We start from the raw sequence: 21,658 nt of genomic DNA on the forward strand, positions 1-21,658 counted from the left end.
AAAGAGTTCATTTAAGTGCTACATTCACATAAAGCTAATTTATAAAAGCTCAATCCAGCTGAATATATTTACAGCCACCACTGATCCACAAAACTTCAGTTGAGAAGACTAATTGAGATTCCCCAGGAGAACTGCCTTGCCGTTAGTAGTTACAGAATGTCTCATTAGGCATTCTGTACCTCCCCCATCTCTAGAATACAAAGTCTGACTGCCTGGCCTGGGTTTACAGCTTGTGCATTTCCAATAGATTCCAATTTGTCATTATTGTAAGAGTGTTGCTTTTGTTTTGCAGCACCCTTTACCATTTTTGTTTGTTTGTTTGTTTCAAACTAAAGCTGCATTTAACAGGACTGTGTTAGTTATATTGGAATACTGTTTAAAAAAACAACTCTGTCCCTCCTCCAGGACTGTAACATATGGGCTGCTAAAGTCCCTATTTAACACCTTTTCTAGATTGCACCAGAGAAATGCTTTCTGTAAAAGAGGATCATTAAAGCTAATGGTTGGAGTTCAGAGACCAGTAAACTACATAAAATCTTATTTTCTACCCATTTTCAATTCTATGTTTAGATGCAATATTTGAGCATTTGACTTTTATGACACCATGAGAGCATGACACCCGTTTGACTATTTTTATTTTCTTCTTTACTGAAATGATGTGTGGTATATTTCTTTGTGTATTTTTTTAATGCATAAAGATGTTAGAGAAATTAGTGTCATGGGAAACTATATGTTTACTTTAAATATTTAATTAGAAGCCTCTCCCATAAGCTGGAAAACAAATCTTTTGGCATAATTATAGAATAACATTTTTCCCCTCTCACTGCTGCTATCTAATATCTAATTTTACAGGCTTACAAAAAATTGTGTGATGAAACAAAAAATAGTATAAAGGTCTCCAGGTCTCTACCCATACTATTATTGATGAATTTTCATTTGTATGAAAGCAATGGCACACACACACACATATTTATACACACATAGTGTACAGATGTGTATATAACATCTGCCTAAGCCTCAAGTTTGGCTGTATTATTCCATTTGTACTTTTCACATAAGAAAAAATTATCTATAGATTTGCCTCTGTCTAAAAGATAACATGATTTTTCATAGATATTTCATAATTAACTTTTTCGAGTAAACAGTGAAGTTTCTTATTGCTTTAAATTTTAAATATTTTTCTTTTAACTGGAATGTAATCCTATACCGAATATATTTGTCTTTCAATTTCCAACTACTTTTTTTATGACATGCTGAAGTAAATTTAGTAAATGAAATTCCAATGACAACTTATTTCAGCCTTTATTATATTTTCTACTAAAACTCGAGCTGTTGAAACAAAAAAATTACTGGTTTTGTTACCACAAAAAAACAAGTGAGAAATTTTAATTCACAAAGGATGAAAACACAGGACACTAATCTTACTGTACATACAATATTACAATAAATTGATTAGGTATAGACTTAACATTTAAGACTTTACACACATACACACGTACTTTGACAGAAGAAACACAGGACAATATTAATCACTGATATGTCCATAACGAATGAGAGAAAGAACGTCACTGATTGGAGTCCGATTGTTTTCCTGGCACACAATCACTATACAGGCCAGTCCTAAATCATGTGGTATTATTATGGATATCTTTAGGCAAAAATAAACATTCTCACTTGGGGGTTTATTCTCCCTGCCCAAAACAATTTGCTTTCCCATAGCTATCAAGTAACTTGTCTTGTCATCAATTTAACAAGACCATAACAACAAACAATAGTTTTACCACAAAACTCAGGTGAGAGGTTTTTAGATAGATCATACAAAATATTTGTTCTGAAGAAAGGCAAGCTATAAATTATAAATTAATTTCTAAGCAAAAGAGACTTGGTTACAAATCATTCACTTTCAAATTTTGATGAAGAAATAAAAAATGGGGACAAGAGAAGAGGTACTGGCATGGGGCTAGTAGAAAAGATGTAAAATGAGGAAAATATATTTGCCACAGAAAATATTAGATTCAGTTGATTTTTAAATGAGGTATACCAGTATATGCAAAAACAAAAAATTAAAAAAACAAAATAAACATCTCTAATGGGAAAAAATTTCTAAACCTCTTATAGTTTTCTTTATTCAGATTAGACATTTCATATACAGCAGTTCATCTAAAAAAATACATTTTAAAAAATCTGCAACAAACCATGCTCTCTGTAACAAAACCTTCCAAACCCTGTTTTATTATACAAATCAATCTACATTAGTAATGTAAAAAGAAATTCTCAAATTTAGCAATGTCATTTTCTGACATCCATCTAATTTACATATAGGTTTCCACTATTCATACTGCAGTTAGAATTCGGCAATAAATTGTTTTCTAATGTATTCTGTACATATTAAATAACCTAAAGGCTCCTCTTGTAGTGCATTTACCATTTAGCAAGTCTACTCAGTATTTTTCCAGTACCATTTGCATTACAGTGATTTGCCTGTAAATGTAATTAAAAACTAAAAGTGCGTAGTTAATTTTATCAAATAACAACCTATTCTGGGAGGAGACCTAGTATTCACAGAAAAGTTTACCAATATCATGATTAGAAATGTTGACTTTGAATATACTCTGAGGCTATACAACATAACTTTATACATAAGCTGAAGGACATTAAGTCTTCAGCCTATATTTACATAAAATAATGTGTTTCCACAGGATCATACCAAGAACTCAGTATGGCACTATATATAATTAGGATTGTTAGCTAAATCAGTGTAGCACAGACAGCCCCAAAATACCCTGTACTGACGTATGCTAAATTAAACTCCAGTATATCACAGTGTTTTATGTAGTATTAGTGTGTTGCCCAAACAAGCAACTAAGATATCCCATAAGGATGCTGTGCAATACAGCAAAAGACAAAGCCTCTGTCAAGGAATTATATCTGGGTTACAATAAATTTTAGCACTTAGACCACACTACATGCAAAAACCTTGAAAAAGAAATACACAGGTATCAAAATAGACATACTTCACTTTGTTTAAAATGCCCAGGAACGATTTTCAAATAACTGATAGTAAGTATTGTTCTATAAACCTAACAAATCATGAGAAGAAGTTCTACATTATCCAGTTTGAGAAAAAAAATTGTAGTTTTCTTACCAAATTATCCAGTGTATATGACTGGTTAGATTTGCAAGTTTTTATTTTTACTGAAATTCAGAGTATGGAATGCAAACATTCAGGACAAAATTAAACATAGTTTTATCACCTTGCAACAAAGCAGCAAATATGAGGGCCTATTACCCATTTTGACTCTTCCAATCCCTTCTGATCCCTCAAAAAAAGTGCAAAATCAAAGAGTCACTGCTTGGTCCAAAAACAAAATACAACATGTATAAGGATTTAAAATCTGATGGAATCCGGTTCCTATGCTACAGGTTGTCTTCAATATGAAATCAACGTCCGAAGATGGAATTTATTTCCAGAAGAATTAATTCTACAATCTGGTTTTGGTAGACAGTATGAACTGCGATATTACCAGTCTCTTTCTCTGGCTTTAACAAAGTAGGACCAAAAACAATTGCTATACTTTGATAGGTCATTCGGTTTTTTTCTCCATTTTCTATAACTCTAAGGGGGGAAAAATAAATTGTTAATAGAGAATATCTTAGAGAGGTAAATTCTTCAAATTGTGTTATAAACATAAACAGTTTGCATTTAAAAATGAGAAATAATTTTCATTTTCTGAAGGTACATATAAACTATTTAGCCAAGTAAAATTCAGTTCAAATATTATGTGAAGCTCTTCTGGATAAATATAGCTGGAAGGTATAATTAAACATATCCTAATAAGCTTAAATGTGATATTTTAGCTTAGCATTTAAAATAAGACAAACTTAAACATGACAAAGATTACTGCACTAGGTTGATAGGGGGGGAAATTTCATTAGAGCACAGAGCTTAAACTTTCAATTTTACTCATTTTATGTGTTGTTTTTAAATCTCTCACTGAATCATTTATTTTAGTATTCTAGTGGTTATTCTTTCAGAAGGAAAAAATCAGTTATTAAGGTAGCTATGTAGTAACTTAGAGCAATGATGGCTTTATTTTAAGGTGATTTAACAGTCCTCATTTATTAACCAATCTCATCTTCATATTAATTAAATTTAACAACAATTTCTAACACCAACCACACCCTTGCTAGGCATTACTTCACACATAACATCTATTTTAATGTATTCTTTATACCAAAACCTATTACCTATGAGGAACTGAGGCTCAAAGGAGCTCTTTATCAAGTTGCAAAGACAGTAAGTAGCATAGCTGGTATTTAAACCTGGGTCTGAGTGACCAGGCCTCCTGGGTATACTATACCATGTGTCATAACTATGCAGTTCTATTTTTTGTTTTCCTAATTACTATTTCTCTTTTGTGCTGAGACTTTTACCTTTTGAGATGTCTAAAAAGGATCTGCATTGTATCTTGATTTGGCTTTGGCAACTGTTTGATTAGGTCCTTAACAGCAGTGACTCGCTGTCTTGGTTCTTGTTCTGAAAAAAAGATAGTAAGTAGTGACATAGTTTGGAACCTGTTATTTGGTGATACACAGTGACATCTGGTGGTCACATTTATAATTTCTGGAGCAAAACCGATAAAAAAAAACCCCACAAAAAACCCCACCAGAATGTAGTGACTTAATCTGTATAGAGGATTTTCAACAACTAGAAAAAAAAGGGAGTAGAATTACATACTTACTTATTGCATTCACAAAATCATTAAAGTGATTAAATGTAAAAAGTGGTTCTGGTAATTCTCGAAAAAACATTTTGAGTGCTCCAGTGATGACATGAATATCTTCCCATTTACTATCATTCAAGTTCAATTTCTCATCTGGAAAAACAGTAGAAATAGAAACAATTTTAAATTACTTTAAATTCTAACAGCTCTGAGTGATTATTTTGGATATAACAATAGGGATTATGACCTTACCATGATTGACTGCAAATCTCAGTTTCTGAATCACTGCAAGGTTGCCACTTACTCTGTATATCCCATCAACATCCAAACCTAAGAGACAAATAATATTTTTATGTTTAAAGTACTTGTTTGCCTCTTCTAAAGATGCTCACATGTTTCAGAATTCTTATTCATTAACATTAGCCTAAATGATATTGTTTAGATACTTGGCAGAGAAAGGGTGGAGATTCACTCTGAATTCTATTTAATAAACAGCAACAATTATATTTTATCATGTAGATTGTGAATCATCTCAAGAAAATAATTTCATTCAACTTGAAATACTAACAATTTAAGATAAACTTCTACGAACAGCTGGGTATAGTTCAACAAGTAAAGAAAGCCAATAGATAAAATCAGCCCACCCATCTTTTCTATGTCATCTTACAATGTAAACGCTATAAATACTCTCTTAAAAATGTTTGCCATATTAATATGTGCTTGTGACAAACTTAGTACAAGCTAGCAACTAAAATAATGGTTCAATAAAAACAATTTATAATTTAGTAACATTTTATATGTGGAATAGAATCATTTGAAATTCACCCAATTAAGCCTAAAAATTCAAATATTCATTAAATGATAATGCTGTACAAATTTTAAAAAGCTATTCATTTAACTTTAAATAAAGGCAAGTAGCACAGTAATTGTACTACCATGTTGACAAAGAGAAAGAGATGAGATCTGAACTGGCAGAAATTATTAATTATGTAAATATTTTAATTGTACACGATGTTTTTAAAGATATACAGATATAATGTGATTAGTCAAGATACTGTTAATTTATATAAAACTAGTATATTATAAACATGTTAAAATTAATCAAAATAGGAATTAGTTTGTCTTATTTTATAGTAAATGACATAAAAAAGATTAGATAACTTTATAGTTGTTTTAAGTTTTAAAATATCTCATTTTTATTATAAACAAAGAACTTTCTCTTAGTAAGTAAACATAATCTCCTCATATCTTCTACATTGTCAAATCATTTAGAATAATCAGTTTCAAAATCACTAACTTCTTCATTTTAAGCAAATGCCAACTCCAAATGGCTTCAAAGAACACCAGATACAAAGCAATCATAAGCACTGAACATTTTAATGTTCAGTCTTAATTTAAAACAGGTACAAACACGTAAGTTTTTTTGCACACAAGATGCTTTTCTTAACATCTCCCAATTATGGAGAACTTTTGGTTTCATCACTCAAAATCATAAAAACCCTAGGCATTTTGATGGCAAAACGATGGGTTGGTGTGCTTAACATTTTAGAAAAAAATGATTTTCTTACCATATTCTTCAACATAGTCGATGCATAATTTCACAAATTTTGGCACTGTGTCATTCTCTCTCTGACACAGATTAGCAAGATTGGCTCCAAATACCTGATCTGAAAGAGATTGTTTTTCCAAAAAGAATCACTTTGCTAAAATTTAGTTCATAAAACAGCTAAACCATTTCACAGTGCAATAAAGCCACTGCATCCAGAATTGCTTACCATGATTATACTCTATGTGATCTGTACTCTGCTTATCTTTTCCAATTTCATTTCAAACAATTTTCCTTCTTTACTAAATTCCATGAACACCCCAACTTATATTTCCTTGAGAACTTTATTACTTTCTATGGCATCTGTAGAGATCAATATTCACCTATATTGAGCTCCTTCTCATTTCATCAATCCTGGTCTCAGCTAAATGTCATTGCCATAGGAAAACCCTCTGAACATCCTATCTATCATAACCCACTTCCAGTCACTATTTTATTACGATGTTAGATAATTCATAGTAGATGTTACTCTTTTAAATTATGTTGTCCATCTCTCATTTTTATATATAAATTTTGTGAGGGCAAGGACCTCCCAACTGAACACTTGGCACTTAGTACATACTCAAGTATTAAAACGAGCCAACACTTGATTTCACAAAATATATTTCAAAGACTTCTATCAATCTTTCAGCGCAAAAGCTTTGAAATGCCAACACTTGTGCTAAGCATTCATGAAAACAAACAAAATATCTGAAGTAGTGAATAACAACATAAAATGGCAACAGTTTATATTTTTTAGTGAAAAGGCTTAGTGAACAAATTAGTGGCTGTTTCAATTCATTTATTTTTGAAGTTTTTTTTAAGGTTCTAAACTCAAAATATTAAATTAATATACATTATCTGGGAGTATTTGTTTGTCTGTAACTCTTAGGTTGCTAATATGAATCACTTAATTAGCTGAACTCTTCCTAAAATTTTTAAGTATCTTTTTAATGAAACCCATTTGTGTATTTTAATTCAGATGCTCTGCAAACAGATGTACCAGTGATTTTTGTCAGAAACTTCATAATCAGAGACAAACATATATTTTATATATATCCTTTACCCATACCTTTATTTAAAATAACTATCACTGTTTTGAATTATGTATTAAAAAACTTACCTTTGGAATTAAACATGCTTCTAAGAATATTGTATATTGTTTAAGTCATATATAATTTTAAAAGAATGCTTTCTTACAAAGACAAGATCCTGTGCATTATGGTTCTTTTAATGAAATAAGAAATATACTAATTTTTAAATTATTTTAAATGAGAACTGAAGATAAATAAGAATAAAATTGCTTATTCGTTATTTTTTCTTCTTTCTACTGTGTTAATGATTGTCTATTCAAAATTTCTTCTGATCTGTACATCTCAAAACTGAAAATCATGTCTTCTAAAACTGTGCCACATGCCCAGTGGGTGTTACTCAGTGGTTCAGTATCGACCTATGAACCAGATCATAGTTTGTGCCCGGATTGCAGACTTGATAAGTGTGGGGCGTGCAGGAGGCAGCTGATCAATGATTCGCTCTTATCATTGATGTTTCTATCTCTCCCTCTCCCTTCCTCTCTGAAATAAAAAAATATACATTTTTAAATAATAAATAAAAATGTGCCACCCGTATGATCACACTTGTGTAGTTCCTCTAGTACAGGGTTGCTAAAAACTTAATAGTTTGGTATTTATGTCTGCTCACTGCTTTAGTTAAAATAAACTCTTCATGTGGATTTTAAAAATCAACTTTAATTACTCACATGTATTTAATCACTGAACCTAAAGACTTTATGAGTAAGGAATGAGAACATTTTTATTTTGAAAATTTTTTAGCTTTTAATTTCAAATGTCTTATTTCTGATTTCATACTTCTACCTACCTTTAATATAACCTTTTTCACGAACAGCTTGCAAAGTGGGGCGCCGTGTAAGAAACTTCTTTAAGTTTTTCTTGTTTTTTTTCTGTTCTGAAGAATCGATGCTAGACACTTTCATGGCTGAAAACAGAAATTAAGCATTTCATAAAATAAAAACCTTTTTGAAAAAAAGTTTTTCCAGCTAACATTAATCTCTTATATAAAAATCACAGTATAAATTCAGTTATTCTAACTTTTATATGGTTTAAGAGTAACATGTGAGGAATCAAACACAGAATTTTTCAAAGTGAAAAACCAAACAAAACATTCCATTTTTATCACTAAGACTGCCACAAACTGTACCTTCTTTGATATATATGTCAAGACATTCCTAAGTTGCCTTAATTTACATCCACTATTTTATAAAGAATACTCGAGGCCCAGTAAACGAATTCATGAATGGGTGGGGTCCAGCCAGCCCACCCCAATGGGGGCCGATTGGGGCTGGCAGGGCCGATCGGGGGTGGGGCCACAGGAGGTTTTGGGGGGCCAATAGGGGCCCGGATTGGGCCAGTTGGCCACCACAGTGTGCGTCCTTGTGATTGATCATTCCAGTCGCTGGGTTTTTATATATATAGATACAACTTATCTTCTTTAACTCTCCATCAGTTTTAGAAGGCAAAAAAAACCCCCAGCAGCGCTAGCCGGTTTGGCTCAGTGGATAAAGCATTGGCCTGTGGACTAAAGGGTCCCAGATTCAATTCTGGTCAAGGGCACATACTTGGGCGGGGCCCAAGCTAAGGAGCAGTGAACCCGGCTTCTATGGTTGAGCTGCGCTCCTATCCCCCGCACCCATGCTCAGCCAGAAGCCAGGCTCATGGCTGGTGAGTGCAGAGATGGTGGCAGGAGCCTCTCCCACCTCTGTGGCAGGCGAGTAGTAAGGAGTGAGGGATCCTGAACTGCGAGAACCCCAGATGGCAAGAGGGATGTCTGAGTGCAGGCGGACATCCCCCGAGGGGTCCCAAACTGTGAGAGGGCACAGACTGGGCTGAGGGACACACACACTCCCAACCCCATGCATGAATTTTGTGCACTGGGCCTCTAGTAAACCATAAACCAAAAAATTCCTATTCTTCCCTATCCTTACTATACTAGGTAGAGAGAGAACTATCTTAATTATTCATAGTTTAGGCTAAGTCTCATCATAATTATCTATCCTCTGAACTAATTCTTTGGAAAATGTTGTATACTGCCTTTAATGCTGATTTCTTTTTTTATTATAATAACAATTCAGAAAGTAAATATCTTGAAAAGTAACTATATTTGAGGAAACAATATATTAGTAAAGAATTAAAATAAGAGAATTTGTATCTGTTTACACTGTTATATGGTAACGATGTCAATAATAGGCTTAAACTTCATTGGAATATGAGAGAACAAAAGTAGAACTGATTTTCTAATCACTCAGTTAATTTGAAGACTAAAAATACATTCTTAGTTATATGTGGATTTATTAAAATAGATTTAACAAAGTTCAGTGTCATAGCTAATGGTCTATTTAAACAAGGTAATTCACAAGACAATGCTTTCTTAAAACTGCTGGCCTAGCTCTGGTTCTTTATGTACATAGGATCTGGAGATATGGGTGCATGCACCTGTACTTGCACAGACATATCTTAGTCCTGAGATGGCTGCCTGGTGTCCACTATGGAACTATGGTATATATCCCCATGACTTTTGACTTTTTAAAGTTTAAGATTCTATCTAGAATCACAAACAGTAATTATATATTTTTAAACCAATAAAATTCAGCTTCCAAGAGACCTCAAAAAAAGTTCATCCTAATATATATTTTTTCTCTTTAAGTATCACAGTCCCTCAAAATTAATATGATGCTCTAGGGATGCATACAATGAGGTTGAAAAATAACAATGAGTTAACAAGGAGAGTATTACAACATTGAACTTGCAAGTACTTAATCTTATAACTTTTTTATAACATTGGAGATTTCACTCAGCTTTTATATATTTTTTAAAATCTTTGAAAGAGAATAAGCTCACTCAAACCACTAGCCAAAGAGATAAAGAGTAACTTACAACGAAGTTTTCTAGGGTCCTTATGGTCTTTTTCTTTATCTTGTTTTTCTATTCCTGGTGAATCTGGTGTTTCCTCTTCAATTGCTTCATCAGTTTCTACTGTCTATGGGTTGGAGATTTCGCAAACATGCATTACTTTTGATATTACTTTAGTATATGTGCTGCCGAAGCGAGCACGACTTTTGATATTACTTTAGATGTAACAGCATAATTTTCAGAATAATCAGTGACTAACTTTCCAAATTATTTTAGGGAACCAATTAGCATATAACAGGTATGATTTAGATATTTGACAAATCATTTAAATTAGTCTGTTTTTTCTCCTTAGATGTTATTAATTTTGAATTTCCAACAAGAAAATTTACTGATAATTCACAGAACAATGGATTTACACTGATGGTGAAGTGATCTTGCCTCATTTTGATTAACTGCATATGAATGTCAATAATAGCAGTTAAAAAGTCAGGCTACAATCTATGGTGCTAGAACAAGATGAAGCTACATTCTGAGAAAATGGCACAAGATAACTACACTTTGTGTCAATAGTTAAGCATTATTCAGACTCATGGATGTTAGGAATTGAAAGAAATCCTAGGGATCTTAATTTAAGGTCTAACCACTTTTATAGGTTAAAAAACTGGATTGAGTTCTCAAAGCCAACCTTGCTTTTTGCCTTTCACACTGAGGTCTTTATTCCACCAAGAATTTATTTTTCTGTATCATGTAAGGAAAGGCTCAAATTTCTTCTTGGATATTCAGTTGGCCCAGCATCATTTACTAAAAAATTTATTCTTACTCACTAATCTACAGTGCTATATCTGGCATAAAGTGTCCAAAGATACGGGGTCTATTCCACAGGTCTTTGTATCTATCCTGTTATGGATACAACATTCTATTAAGTAATATAGCTTTACGAAGTCTTGACATATGACAGAGCAAGTCCTTACACTTTCTTCTTCAAGAATGACTTGGACACTTTTAGTCCTTTGCATTAGAATAAGCTTCTCAAGTTATAGCAGAAAACCTAATGGGATTTTGAGTGAGATTCAAAAATCTCAAATCTATAAATTTATAAATCATTTGGAAATATATTGTATCTTTACATTATTGAGCCTTTTAATCTATGAATATAATATGCTTCTCATTTAATTAGGTTTTCTTCAATGTCTCTCCATAAAGTCTTGTAATTTTCCCTGCAAAGGTCTTGCAGATCTCTTGCGACATTCATTACTTAGTATCTTTTGCCACTTTGTAAATGGTACATGTTTTAAAATTTCATAGTAATAAGTTCCTCTCTTTTCATCTGGTTTATCCCCTGGTCCTATACAAAGAAATGGAAGCATATACCATGATCATGGATTGGAAGAATTAACATCATTAAAATGTCTACACTACCAAAAACAAGCTACAGATTCAACACAATCCCCATTAAAATACCAATGGCATACTTTACAGAATTAGAACAAATACTCTGAAAATTTATAAGGGATCACAGAAGACTCAGAATAGCTGCAGAAATCTTAAGAAAGAAAAACAAAGTAGAAGGGATCACAATACCAGATATCAAACTATACTACAAAGCCATTAAAACCAAAATAGCCTGGTACTGGCACAAGAACAGGCATATAGACCAATGGATCAGAACAGAGACCCTAGAAATTGACCCATACCATTATGGTCAATTAATATTTGATAAAGGAGGTAAGAACATACAATGGAGTAAAGACAGTCTCTTCAATAAATGGTGTTGAAAAAACTGAACAGATACATGCAAAAAGATGAAACTAGACCACCAATTTACACCATACACAAGAATAAACTCAAGGTGGATAAAAGATTTAAATGTAAGGCATGAAACCATAAAGGTCTGTACATGGTTTCAGGAATAAATGGAAAGAAAGGGAAAAGATTCAGAAATATCAGACAGCATTAGAAAGTGGAAAGGAAGAATGGAGAGGGAAGTTTGGAGGGAGATTTGGAGGGAGGGAGGGAGGTGTGGAGAGAGAGAGGTTCGGAGAGAGAGAGGTTCAGAGGGAGGGAGGTTCCGAGGGAGGAAGGGAGGGAGGGAGGGAAATTTTGAAGGAGGGGAGGAGACAGAAGGAAGGGAGGGAGGGATAGATATGAGTCATTTGATAGAGGAGGTAAAAGAGGAAAAGTTAAAGCATACTCAGATTCTATATCTGGGTGTTTTGAAATGAGGGAATCATAAAATTTTAGAGCTTGAAAGGATACTTAGATACAATCAAATCCAGCCTCTCTATTTTATAAGTAAAATACTGATGCCCATAGAGGTAGAATACCTTAATAAGATCACAAAATTCATTAATTATGGGCATCACCTATAAATTCTCTGATAGACATCTTAATCTCTACCAAAGCCAGCGATTCCCAATTTTTTTTCTGTCTCTGATTAGTTTTAAACTGTAACACATTCTCCTATGTATTCATTTTCAATTTTGTCACTGACATGTGATCCTTATTTAGGAGCCATGCCCCATATGGTGAATGGGTAAAAAATATAGCTCTGAGTATAAATCTGCAGTTCTTTTTGGTTGCTATATATATAAGAAGAAATTTATCAGCAACATGAGGGCACTGGTTGGGGTATGAAGGAGAGCTAGAACATCTGAGAATACCTTGGGGTATTGGGGATTAGAGAGGTGTCACTAGTAAAAAAAAAAAAAAAAAAAAAAAAAAAGCATGCTAATTAAGAGACTACAGATTCATTCATTTCACAATTTTGCCTCAGACCTGTTTTGACCAAATAGTACTATTTCCAACTCATTCACTCACTGAATAAATACTATGCACTAGGCATAGTGTAACTGTCCCTTCTTCTTGAACTATTTCTTTTTGGACCAATGCCTCATGTGAAAATTATTTACAACATTTTAAATAGTTAGACACTATATAAATGAGAATGCTAAATCATTCACCAGCTCCTGGGAGTTACTGAAGTGACCACCATCTTACCCACCTCTGTCAAAATATATATTAAGAATGTGTTTTTTTCACATATAAATTGGAACTTAGATATGCAATAACCAATTAGAAAACCAAAATGAAAAGCTGCTCTGAAGTAAAAAAATTTACCTAAGTCAAACACATACCTGATTATTGATAGTAGTACTAAGAACTTTAAACCAATCATTAATAACAGTGTCATTATCAGACTGAATTAGCAGTTCTGTTCCTTGACGGGTTTTCAGCTTTACAGAAAATGAAAAAGAAAAAAAATTTAAAAAGAGAGAGTATGGTTAGTGCTTTCAACCAAATAAATAAATACATTTAATTCAAAATCTAAAAAACCACAAGCAGAAGATTAGAAGCCATATAAGATATTATGTGATGAAAGATTTAAGTACTACACAGTAATGAAATATCTCTTATTTTAGTATAAAATAATATCAGCTGAATTCTTTTATAAAATGTAAAGTTTTTCTCACAATAAATTTTCAGTGAAAATCTTAATTTAGGGTCCCAAATTCCATTACACAAATGACAACACTTACTGAAATATAATATACTTTATCATTAAAAAATATGTTTAGCCGAAACCGGTTTGGCTCAGTGGATAGAGCGTCGGCCTGCGGACTGAAGGGTCCCGGGTTCGATTCCGGTGGGGGGCATGTACCTGGGTTGCGGGCATATCCCCAGTGGGAGATGTGCAGGAGGCAGCTGATCGATGTTTCTCTCTCATCGATGTTTCTAACTCTCTATCTCTCTCCCTTCCTCTCTGTAAAAAATCAATAAAATATATTTAAAAAAAATATGTTTAAGTATCAAAGCCATACATTTTACATTAGAACTGAAACATAATTCATAAAACTTAAGATATTTTTATATAAAACTGAGAAATTCCCCCCCTCTGGTTAAAAAAATAAATGTAGGGGAAAATGTACAAAGAGTTCGACTTCCATTATTTCCTATTTAATAGAAAATATAATGGCTTAGTACAAAGATAGCACAGATGATATATGTCATATCCTTTTGGGCAGAAATATTACTAAATTTACTGAACTGTCAAATCATGAACTAACTCAAGTAAGGATACTATTGTATTATGGTATCTGAAGGCAATAACAATTTATGTATAATTTCTTTGTTCAAAGTTTCCTACAATTGCTTGAGGTAATGTAGTTGGAGAAAGCAATCCTATTTTCTGGTTGATAACTTTTTTTTCCCTACAGGAACTTATGGCAATGTTTCTGAAACAACATTCTAAGACATATGCCTCAAGCACAGTTCCTGAAATAATGTTTTAAAAAGGTATATGACCATTGAATCCTTTTCATTCTGGAATCAGTTATAGGCACTGCAAGGCTAATTCAGAAAATAGTAACTTTCTTCCTTGCATTTTTCTACAAAGAGGGTCAAGTCAGTCAACTAATAATGAATATTCAGTGTACATAAGAAACACTGTTAGAAGTTCTTAAAGATAAGTAAATACACAGTTTTTCTGCTTAAAATACAAAAAACACTTTCATCATCTAGTGGGGAGAATAACTTACAGATGACGACAACCCAAGGTACATTAAAATAAATGCTACTTAAAAAAAATGCTACTTAAAGCATAAACAAAGCAGAAGTATCAATATTGTGATAACATTTCTTATGCAATATAGGTAATGTTTGGCATGGGTCAGTACCCAAGGTAAAATAATACAGAGTGAAAATCAAAGAGGCAGGAAGACAGCAACTAATCCAGTCTGCCCAGACAATAAGCTAGGAAAGGACTAAACCTTGAAGCTAGAAAGGAAGGTTGGGATCTGGAAGATTGTTTGCAAAGAGAGCCTCAAAAATTCTTTCCATCTCTCTATCCATACTCTACAATGTGACTTTTTACTGCTCATCAACTGGTGGACTCTAGTTCCCCACAACCCAGAATACTTGGCTGGTCTTCTGACTTGTGTTCACCAACAGAATATATTTGACACATGACTTCTAAATTTAGGCTGCAAGAAGTCTTGGGCTTTCACAAAGACCCTCTTGGAACCCTGATTCCACCATATAAAGAGCCTGGGGTAGCCCTGGCCGGTTTGGCTCAGTGGATAGAGCGTCAGCCTGCGAACTCAAGGGTCTCAGGTTCGATTGCGGTCAAGGGCATGTACCTGGGTTGCGGGCACATCCCCAGTGGGAGGTGTGCAGGAGGTAGCTGATCGATGTTTCTCTCTCATCGATGTTTCTAACTCTCTATCCCTCTCCCTTCCTCTCTGTAAAAAATCAATAAAATAAAATAAAATAAAAAAGAGCCTGGGGTAACCTCCTTGAGAATTAGAGATCTTGTGGAGAAAGAGGTCTAGCAAACAGCTGGCACCAACACCAGACCTGTGAACCCTCCGGCCCCAGACAAGCCACTAAGTGACGGGAGACTCACAAAAGGCCAGAAGAATCATCACCTCAGTACCAGATAAATTAAGCAATGTGACTCTTCGTAAGCTGCTAAATTGTGGGGGTGGTCTGATATGCAGCAAAAAATGACGTAGAATCATACATTACTGTACAGGGGTTTTTAATGACAAAATGGAAAGTCTTGATTTTTTAATATTAGATTTCATAGTAAATGAAATCATACCCTTTTTAGTGTTGCTGGGGAAAGGCAACATTTGTGGAACAAAGGTTCGTAATATATAATGTGAGATCCTATAATTTATGCAAATAAAGCCCAGATCTTCATATCAGCTGTTTTTCTTAATACAAACTGACTTAATGACCAAATTTGACAAAACTAGTTACACTGAAAGGCCATTTCTGAAATAACTCAAAAAAAGAAGATCTAATCCCTACAGTTAAGAATGTGATTCACTCAGGAGAGAAACATGGCGGACGGGCTCACGCAGCTGCAGGACGCCGTGAACTCGCTTGCAGATCAGTTTTGTAATACCATTGGAGTGTTGCAGCAGTGTGGTCCTCCTGCCTCTTTTAGTAATATTCAGACAGCAATTAACAAAGATCAGCCAGCGAATCCTACAGAAGAATATGCCCAGCTTATTGCTGCACTGATTGCACGAACAGCAAAAGACATTGATGTTTTGATACATTCCTTGCCAAGTGAAGAATCTACAGCTACTTTACAGGCTGCAAGCTTGTATAAGCTAGAAGAAGAAAACCACGAGGCTGCTACATGTCTGGAGGATGTTGTTTACCGAGGGGACATGCTTCTAGAAAAGATACAAAATGCACTTGCTGACATTGCGCAGTCACAGCTGAAGACAAGAAGTGGCACCCACAGTCAGTCTCTTCCAGACTCATAGTGCCCATACATAGCATGTGGCTGAAAAAAAGAACTGTTTCAATGCCATTAAGAATTCTGTATCATATATGCACCCCTATGTTCATAGCAGCACAATTCACCATAGCTAAGATCTGGAAACAGCCTCAGTGTCCATCAGTAGATGAATGGATTAGAAAACTGTGGTACATCTACATGATGGAATACTATGCTGCTCTAAAAAGGAAGGAACTCTTACCATTTGCAACGTCATGGATGGAACTGGAGAGCATTATGCTAAGTGAAATAAGCCAGTCAATGAAGAAAAAATACCACATGATCTCACTCATTCATGGATAATAGAGACCATTATAAACTTTTGAACAATAATAGATACAGAGGCAGAGCTGCCTCAAACAGATTGTCAAACTGCAGCAGGAAGGCCGGGGAGGGTTGGGTGGCAGGAGGTAGGGGGGTAAGAGATCAACTAAAGGACTTGTATGCATGCGTATAAGCATAACCAATGGACATAAGACACTGGGGGATAGGGGAGGCTGGGGGACTGTCTAGGGCGGGGGGATAAAATGGACACATATGTAATACCCTTTGTAATACTTTAAGCAATAAAAAAAAAAAAAAAGAATTCTGTATCAGATTTAGACGTAGGCCTTGCCAACAGTTACAGAAACATTAAGCACTATAACATGTATCTTTTTCGCTATTTTTAATAGTCTTCTATTTTCACTCTTGATAAATTAGCTTGTAAAATTGTGATTGAATCAGCTTTAAACCATCATTATATCATTTTTTATTATCTGAATGAAATTGAGGCAGCTATTGCATTAATGATTATAATTTAATTAAACAACTGTGGAAAAAAAAAAGAATGTGAATTATATTCAGAAAAAAATTTATTACCTCAAATACATTCTTTTTGCTGGATTTATCCTTGGAAGCCATCTCAATCATCGCCCCCTTAAGGTCCACTGTGAACTCTGGTTTGGACTGATTACTCCCAAACTTCATGTTTAGAAAAAAAAAGAGAAAAAAAGCCTTTATGTGATATTCATGTACATGTGTACATACAAAAAGAATTAAGACCAACTTTATATTATTAACAATATATCAACTAGGTGATTATCTCAAATTCTTCTCTTTCTCTATTATAAAATAACAATTGCCACTTTAAAACTGAAAAATGTCTGCAAGACATGAATATATCGATCATAGAAAAGGAAATAAAATGACAACTTCTTTCATAAGAAAAATACAAAATAAAGCCACATTAAAATATTTTTTCATTCAACAGTGTAGCAAAAAGAAAAAGGAAAAAAACGTAAGAAAATAAAATACAAATTTTTGATGAAAAACTGTGTTGGTGAGGCTATAGAGCAGGGGTGGGGAATGTCTAGCCTGCGGACCGTATAAAGCCTGTGAAATAATTTGGTATGGCCCTGCCAAGGCATTAGGAGTGAGTTAATTAAATGTTTGACCACATACAGAAGGCTAATTTTTAAGTTGATAATTTTGTATGGCCTGCGAGTGATGTTATGAATATCCAAATGGCCCTTGGCAGAAAAAGGTTCCTCACCCCTGCTGCAGAGTATTAACGACCTTCATATGTAAGTGGGGTATAAATTAGAACAACTCCTAGAGAGGAAAAATTGGTAATTCTATAGGGTGCCCAAAAAATGTACATACACTTTTTTCTGATAGCTCAATTGATGTTTCTTTCTTTTCAGATTTAACCCATTGGGATTAATAATTATTCAAAGCATGTATACATTTTTTGGGACACACCCTATATATTTACAAATACATACATTATTTGGCTTAGCAATTCCATTTTTTGGCATTTATCCTAAGCTTAATATGACTACATAAAATGATGTGTTCAAAAAGGCAAGGCAATATATATATATAATATCTGGCAGATATTAAGTACTTTTCTACCTAATAAATATTCTCTAACTACAATTTTGTGATTTCAAGAGTGATCTCCTTACCAATTATTTGTTGTCAACAACTACCAATAACTTACAAAATCAGAAAACTCTAAACCCCATGTTCTTTAATTCAGCCTTTGTTAGAAATTATAATTAGAGCCAGATGCTTTAAAGCCTTAGCAATTTAATGAGGAACTGTAAAAATAATAGGAAGACAGTTGACATGGCTGGTCTCAGAAGAAAAAGCATTTAACTAGCTATTATATTTTGTTAATCAGAGAAGGAAAAGATTAGCAAACAGCAGAAAATCTATGTTAAATGTAGACTTACACTGTATCTTGCTATCATTAACTTAAATGTTTGTTTAGTTTGTTAACTAAGAATGTAAAACAGCATTCCTATGTCACTGAAAGGTTTTAAAATCTTTAAGAACTGATGAACTGTAATCTTAAAGTCATAAAGATTTGTTACAGGAAATTTCATTTGCTAAAATATTTTCAAGTCAAATAAGATTTGCCATTGGAAACAGATATTACCAACCTGGTCATAACTTATTCATTATTCATAATGTCAGTAGTTTCACATTTAATAAATGGTTCAACTTCATCTTTTTCCTTTTTGCAGTTAGCAATGTGGACTTAAATAAGTATTGTTATAACAAAACAAAATTTAGGATATTATATGAGATTTTTATTAGTAAAATAAAAATAATAAGATTTTTATCTATTCTACAAATTCTTGGCCTTCTTACATACCGTTTGTCATTCAAAAGACATTTAATTAACTATAAAGTTACAATGGACATACAGAACTTTCTGAGCAAAAATGGTAAATCTCAAAAGTTATTAAAACTTAAGTATACACATTTAACAAAATGATAAAAATCCATTTAATTTGTTATTACATGCTCTGTAGATGGTTTGCTACATATAACTTAAGATACAAATAACTAACCAAATAAGATAAACAACTATAAATTCAATAACATGGCATTGAATGCTAGAAAGATGAAGTCAATATATAATTGGCAAAATCTTGTGTTTGTTATACTTTCTTTTTCAAAATCCAGTCTAACTTTTCTCTACTGTAATCATCCCTCCAATGCATTCATAGCAAAGAAAATAAAATTACTGTGGCAAAGGGTATGCAATAACAACACACAATAGTGACAGCTGAGACAGGATCAGATTTTACATATGTGACAGCAGGCCAAAGACTGACAGAATTTTTCTAAGAAGAAAGTAGTAAATGTAAGAGCTCAGAGAGTGAGCCCTGTTGGCAAAAAGACTTGGTAAAAAAGGGGAAGAAAATTATGATGTCATAACATGGCACAATGGCAAAATGACACACAAGAGAAAAGCATAATGGAAACAGGTAAGACAAAAATACAATTCTACAAGCAAACACAACACAAGCAAAGCTGAACTTCCAAATACTTTTACAAAAACCCTAATTTTATCTCAGAATATTTTCTGACGTTATTACAAAATTCACGTTTTATTTTTAAGATTAGTAATTAATAGAGCATTATATGTTAAACAGGCCCGTGTTAGCTGAAATCACACAAAGAACTTGAAGGATAATAGAGAAGTCATCTAAGTTTTCTCCTTGTAATCTGTTGGGCAATGTCCTCTGGTATCCCTTTCTAAGTCTTCTTAGATGACCCTACCATCTAAGCTGCCTTGCCCTTCCTCTAGGAAAGTAGTTCTCAAATAGAGATGATTTTGCCCCCAGGGGACATTTTTAGTTGTCACAACAGGAGGGATAGATGCTACTATCATCTGCTAATCATCCTATAATGCATAGGACAGCCCCCACAACAAAGAATTATCTGCCCCAAAGTGACTATTTTTAGAAATTTGAAATCATGTATAAATAAATTTGAATATCTACCAATATTTGTGTGAAAATTTTTAAAAATATTCAAGGTATATGATGAATGCTATCTGAGAGGAAGCAGATGATACACTGTATTATAACTGTGCATGTATTGATTTTCCCCATTATAATGTAAGCTATGAAGACAGGGACCAAAACCTCAAAATTTAACACAGCCCAGAACATAGCAGGTTTTTATGTCTGTTGAAAAAATGAGGTAAGAAAAAAAGCAAGTGTAATTTACATTACTGATATAACAAACCAGTAAATAACTAATACTTCCCAGAAAAACTAGTGGAATGTATCTATCTATCCTTATGGAGAAGGAAAATCTCACTGGATTTTTGGATGACACAACAGCTATGGAAAATGTATCTTACACAGTGGAGTTGCATGCCACATATGTACATTTCCATTTACTCAATTTTAGCTACCCATGGAACCAAAAATAAATACAAAGAATGAATGATTTTTAAGAAACATAACTTCAGATAGTATGGGTGACTTTGCTCATCAATAAGTTAATGCCCTGGAGTAAGTATAAAATTTGAAACGACGACTTCCTCAAATAGATCCTGGTTTAGGTTTTTGCACTGTGTCGATCTAATTTTTAAAGAACTTCTATAACATAACCCCTTATCATAAACCATCCAAACTCAACTGAAGGAAAGCCATCTTTTCCAAAATTAAAGGAAAAAACTGGCTCTGCTACAGACTGAGTTCTAATATACCATCTTCCAAAGAGATGCACAAGGGCAATTTTTATTATAGGTGATTTTTGTCCTTTTAGCTTGTATGATAGCATAAGCATCTCATCCTCAGGTAAATCACTGTATAATCAGCATACATTTTACCTACAACAGATCTAATTGGTGACTGAGCAGAGAAACAAAGGCAGGATTCTTTGAAATCCTTTTTGAATAATCATTTTTATAGAGTTAACTAAGAAGCATCTTATCTGGAATTCTGTAACAGAAAAATTAGAAAACAACCTAAATGTCCATCCTTAGAAAAAATTATGGAACATCTACATAATGAAATATTATGTAACCCTAAAAAAGATTAAAGGAGATTTTTATGGGCTGAGAAATTTCCAATACATATTGCTAAGAGAAAAAAAGAAGCGAAGTATAGCCCTAACCGGTTTGGCTCAGTGGATAGAGCATTGGCCTGCGGACTAAAGGGTCCCAGGTTCGATTCTGGTCAAGGGCATGTACCTTGGTTGCGGGCATATCCCCAGTAGGGGGTGTGCAGGAGGCAGGTGATCGATGTTTCTCTCTCATCGATGTTTCTAACTCTCTATCCCTCTCCCTTCCTCTTTGTAAATAATCATTAAAATATATTGTTTTTAAAAAGAAGCAAAG

At 33.6% G+C, this 21,658-nt stretch overlaps 2 protein-coding genes across 2 annotated transcripts in view; one reads left to right on the plus strand and one right to left on the minus strand.

The window, feature by feature from the left end:
- Positions 1–2,100: 2,100 nt before the first annotated feature.
- The window catches only part of ARHGAP12 (Rho GTPase activating protein 12), a 199,316-nt gene continuing 179,758 nt past the window's right edge, over positions 2,101–21,658 (minus strand). Inside the window, exons 11-19 of the mRNA XM_081100731.1 lie at positions 17,389–17,490; positions 13,370–13,468; positions 10,260–10,362; positions 8,188–8,304; positions 6,293–6,391; positions 4,977–5,054; positions 4,743–4,877; positions 4,435–4,537; positions 2,101–3,616 (exon numbers count right to left, since the gene is read on the minus strand). Of these exons, the coding sequence (XP_080956857.1) occupies positions 3,442–3,616; positions 4,435–4,537; positions 4,743–4,877; positions 4,977–5,054; positions 6,293–6,391; positions 8,188–8,304; positions 10,260–10,362; positions 13,370–13,468; positions 17,389–17,490 (1,011 nt within the window). The 3' untranslated portion in view covers positions 2,101–3,441. The remainder of the gene's footprint in view (positions 3,617–4,434; positions 4,538–4,742; positions 4,878–4,976; positions 5,055–6,292; positions 6,392–8,187; positions 8,305–10,259; positions 10,363–13,369; positions 13,469–17,388; positions 17,491–21,658) is intronic.
- Positions 16,079–16,513, plus strand: LOC308525910 (mediator of RNA polymerase II transcription subunit 21-like; the record flags this gene model as incomplete). The annotated part of the gene is made up of 1 exon (XM_081100786.1): positions 16,079–16,513. One exon carries the CDS (start codon positions 16,079–16,081, stop codon positions 16,511–16,513), a length of 435 nt encoding a protein of 144 aa, XP_080956912.1.

Source organism: Myotis nattereri (genome assembly GCF_964212035.1).
Source record: "Myotis nattereri genome assembly, chromosome: 1".
NCBI lineage: Eukaryota > Metazoa > Chordata > Mammalia > Chiroptera > Vespertilionidae > Myotis > Myotis nattereri.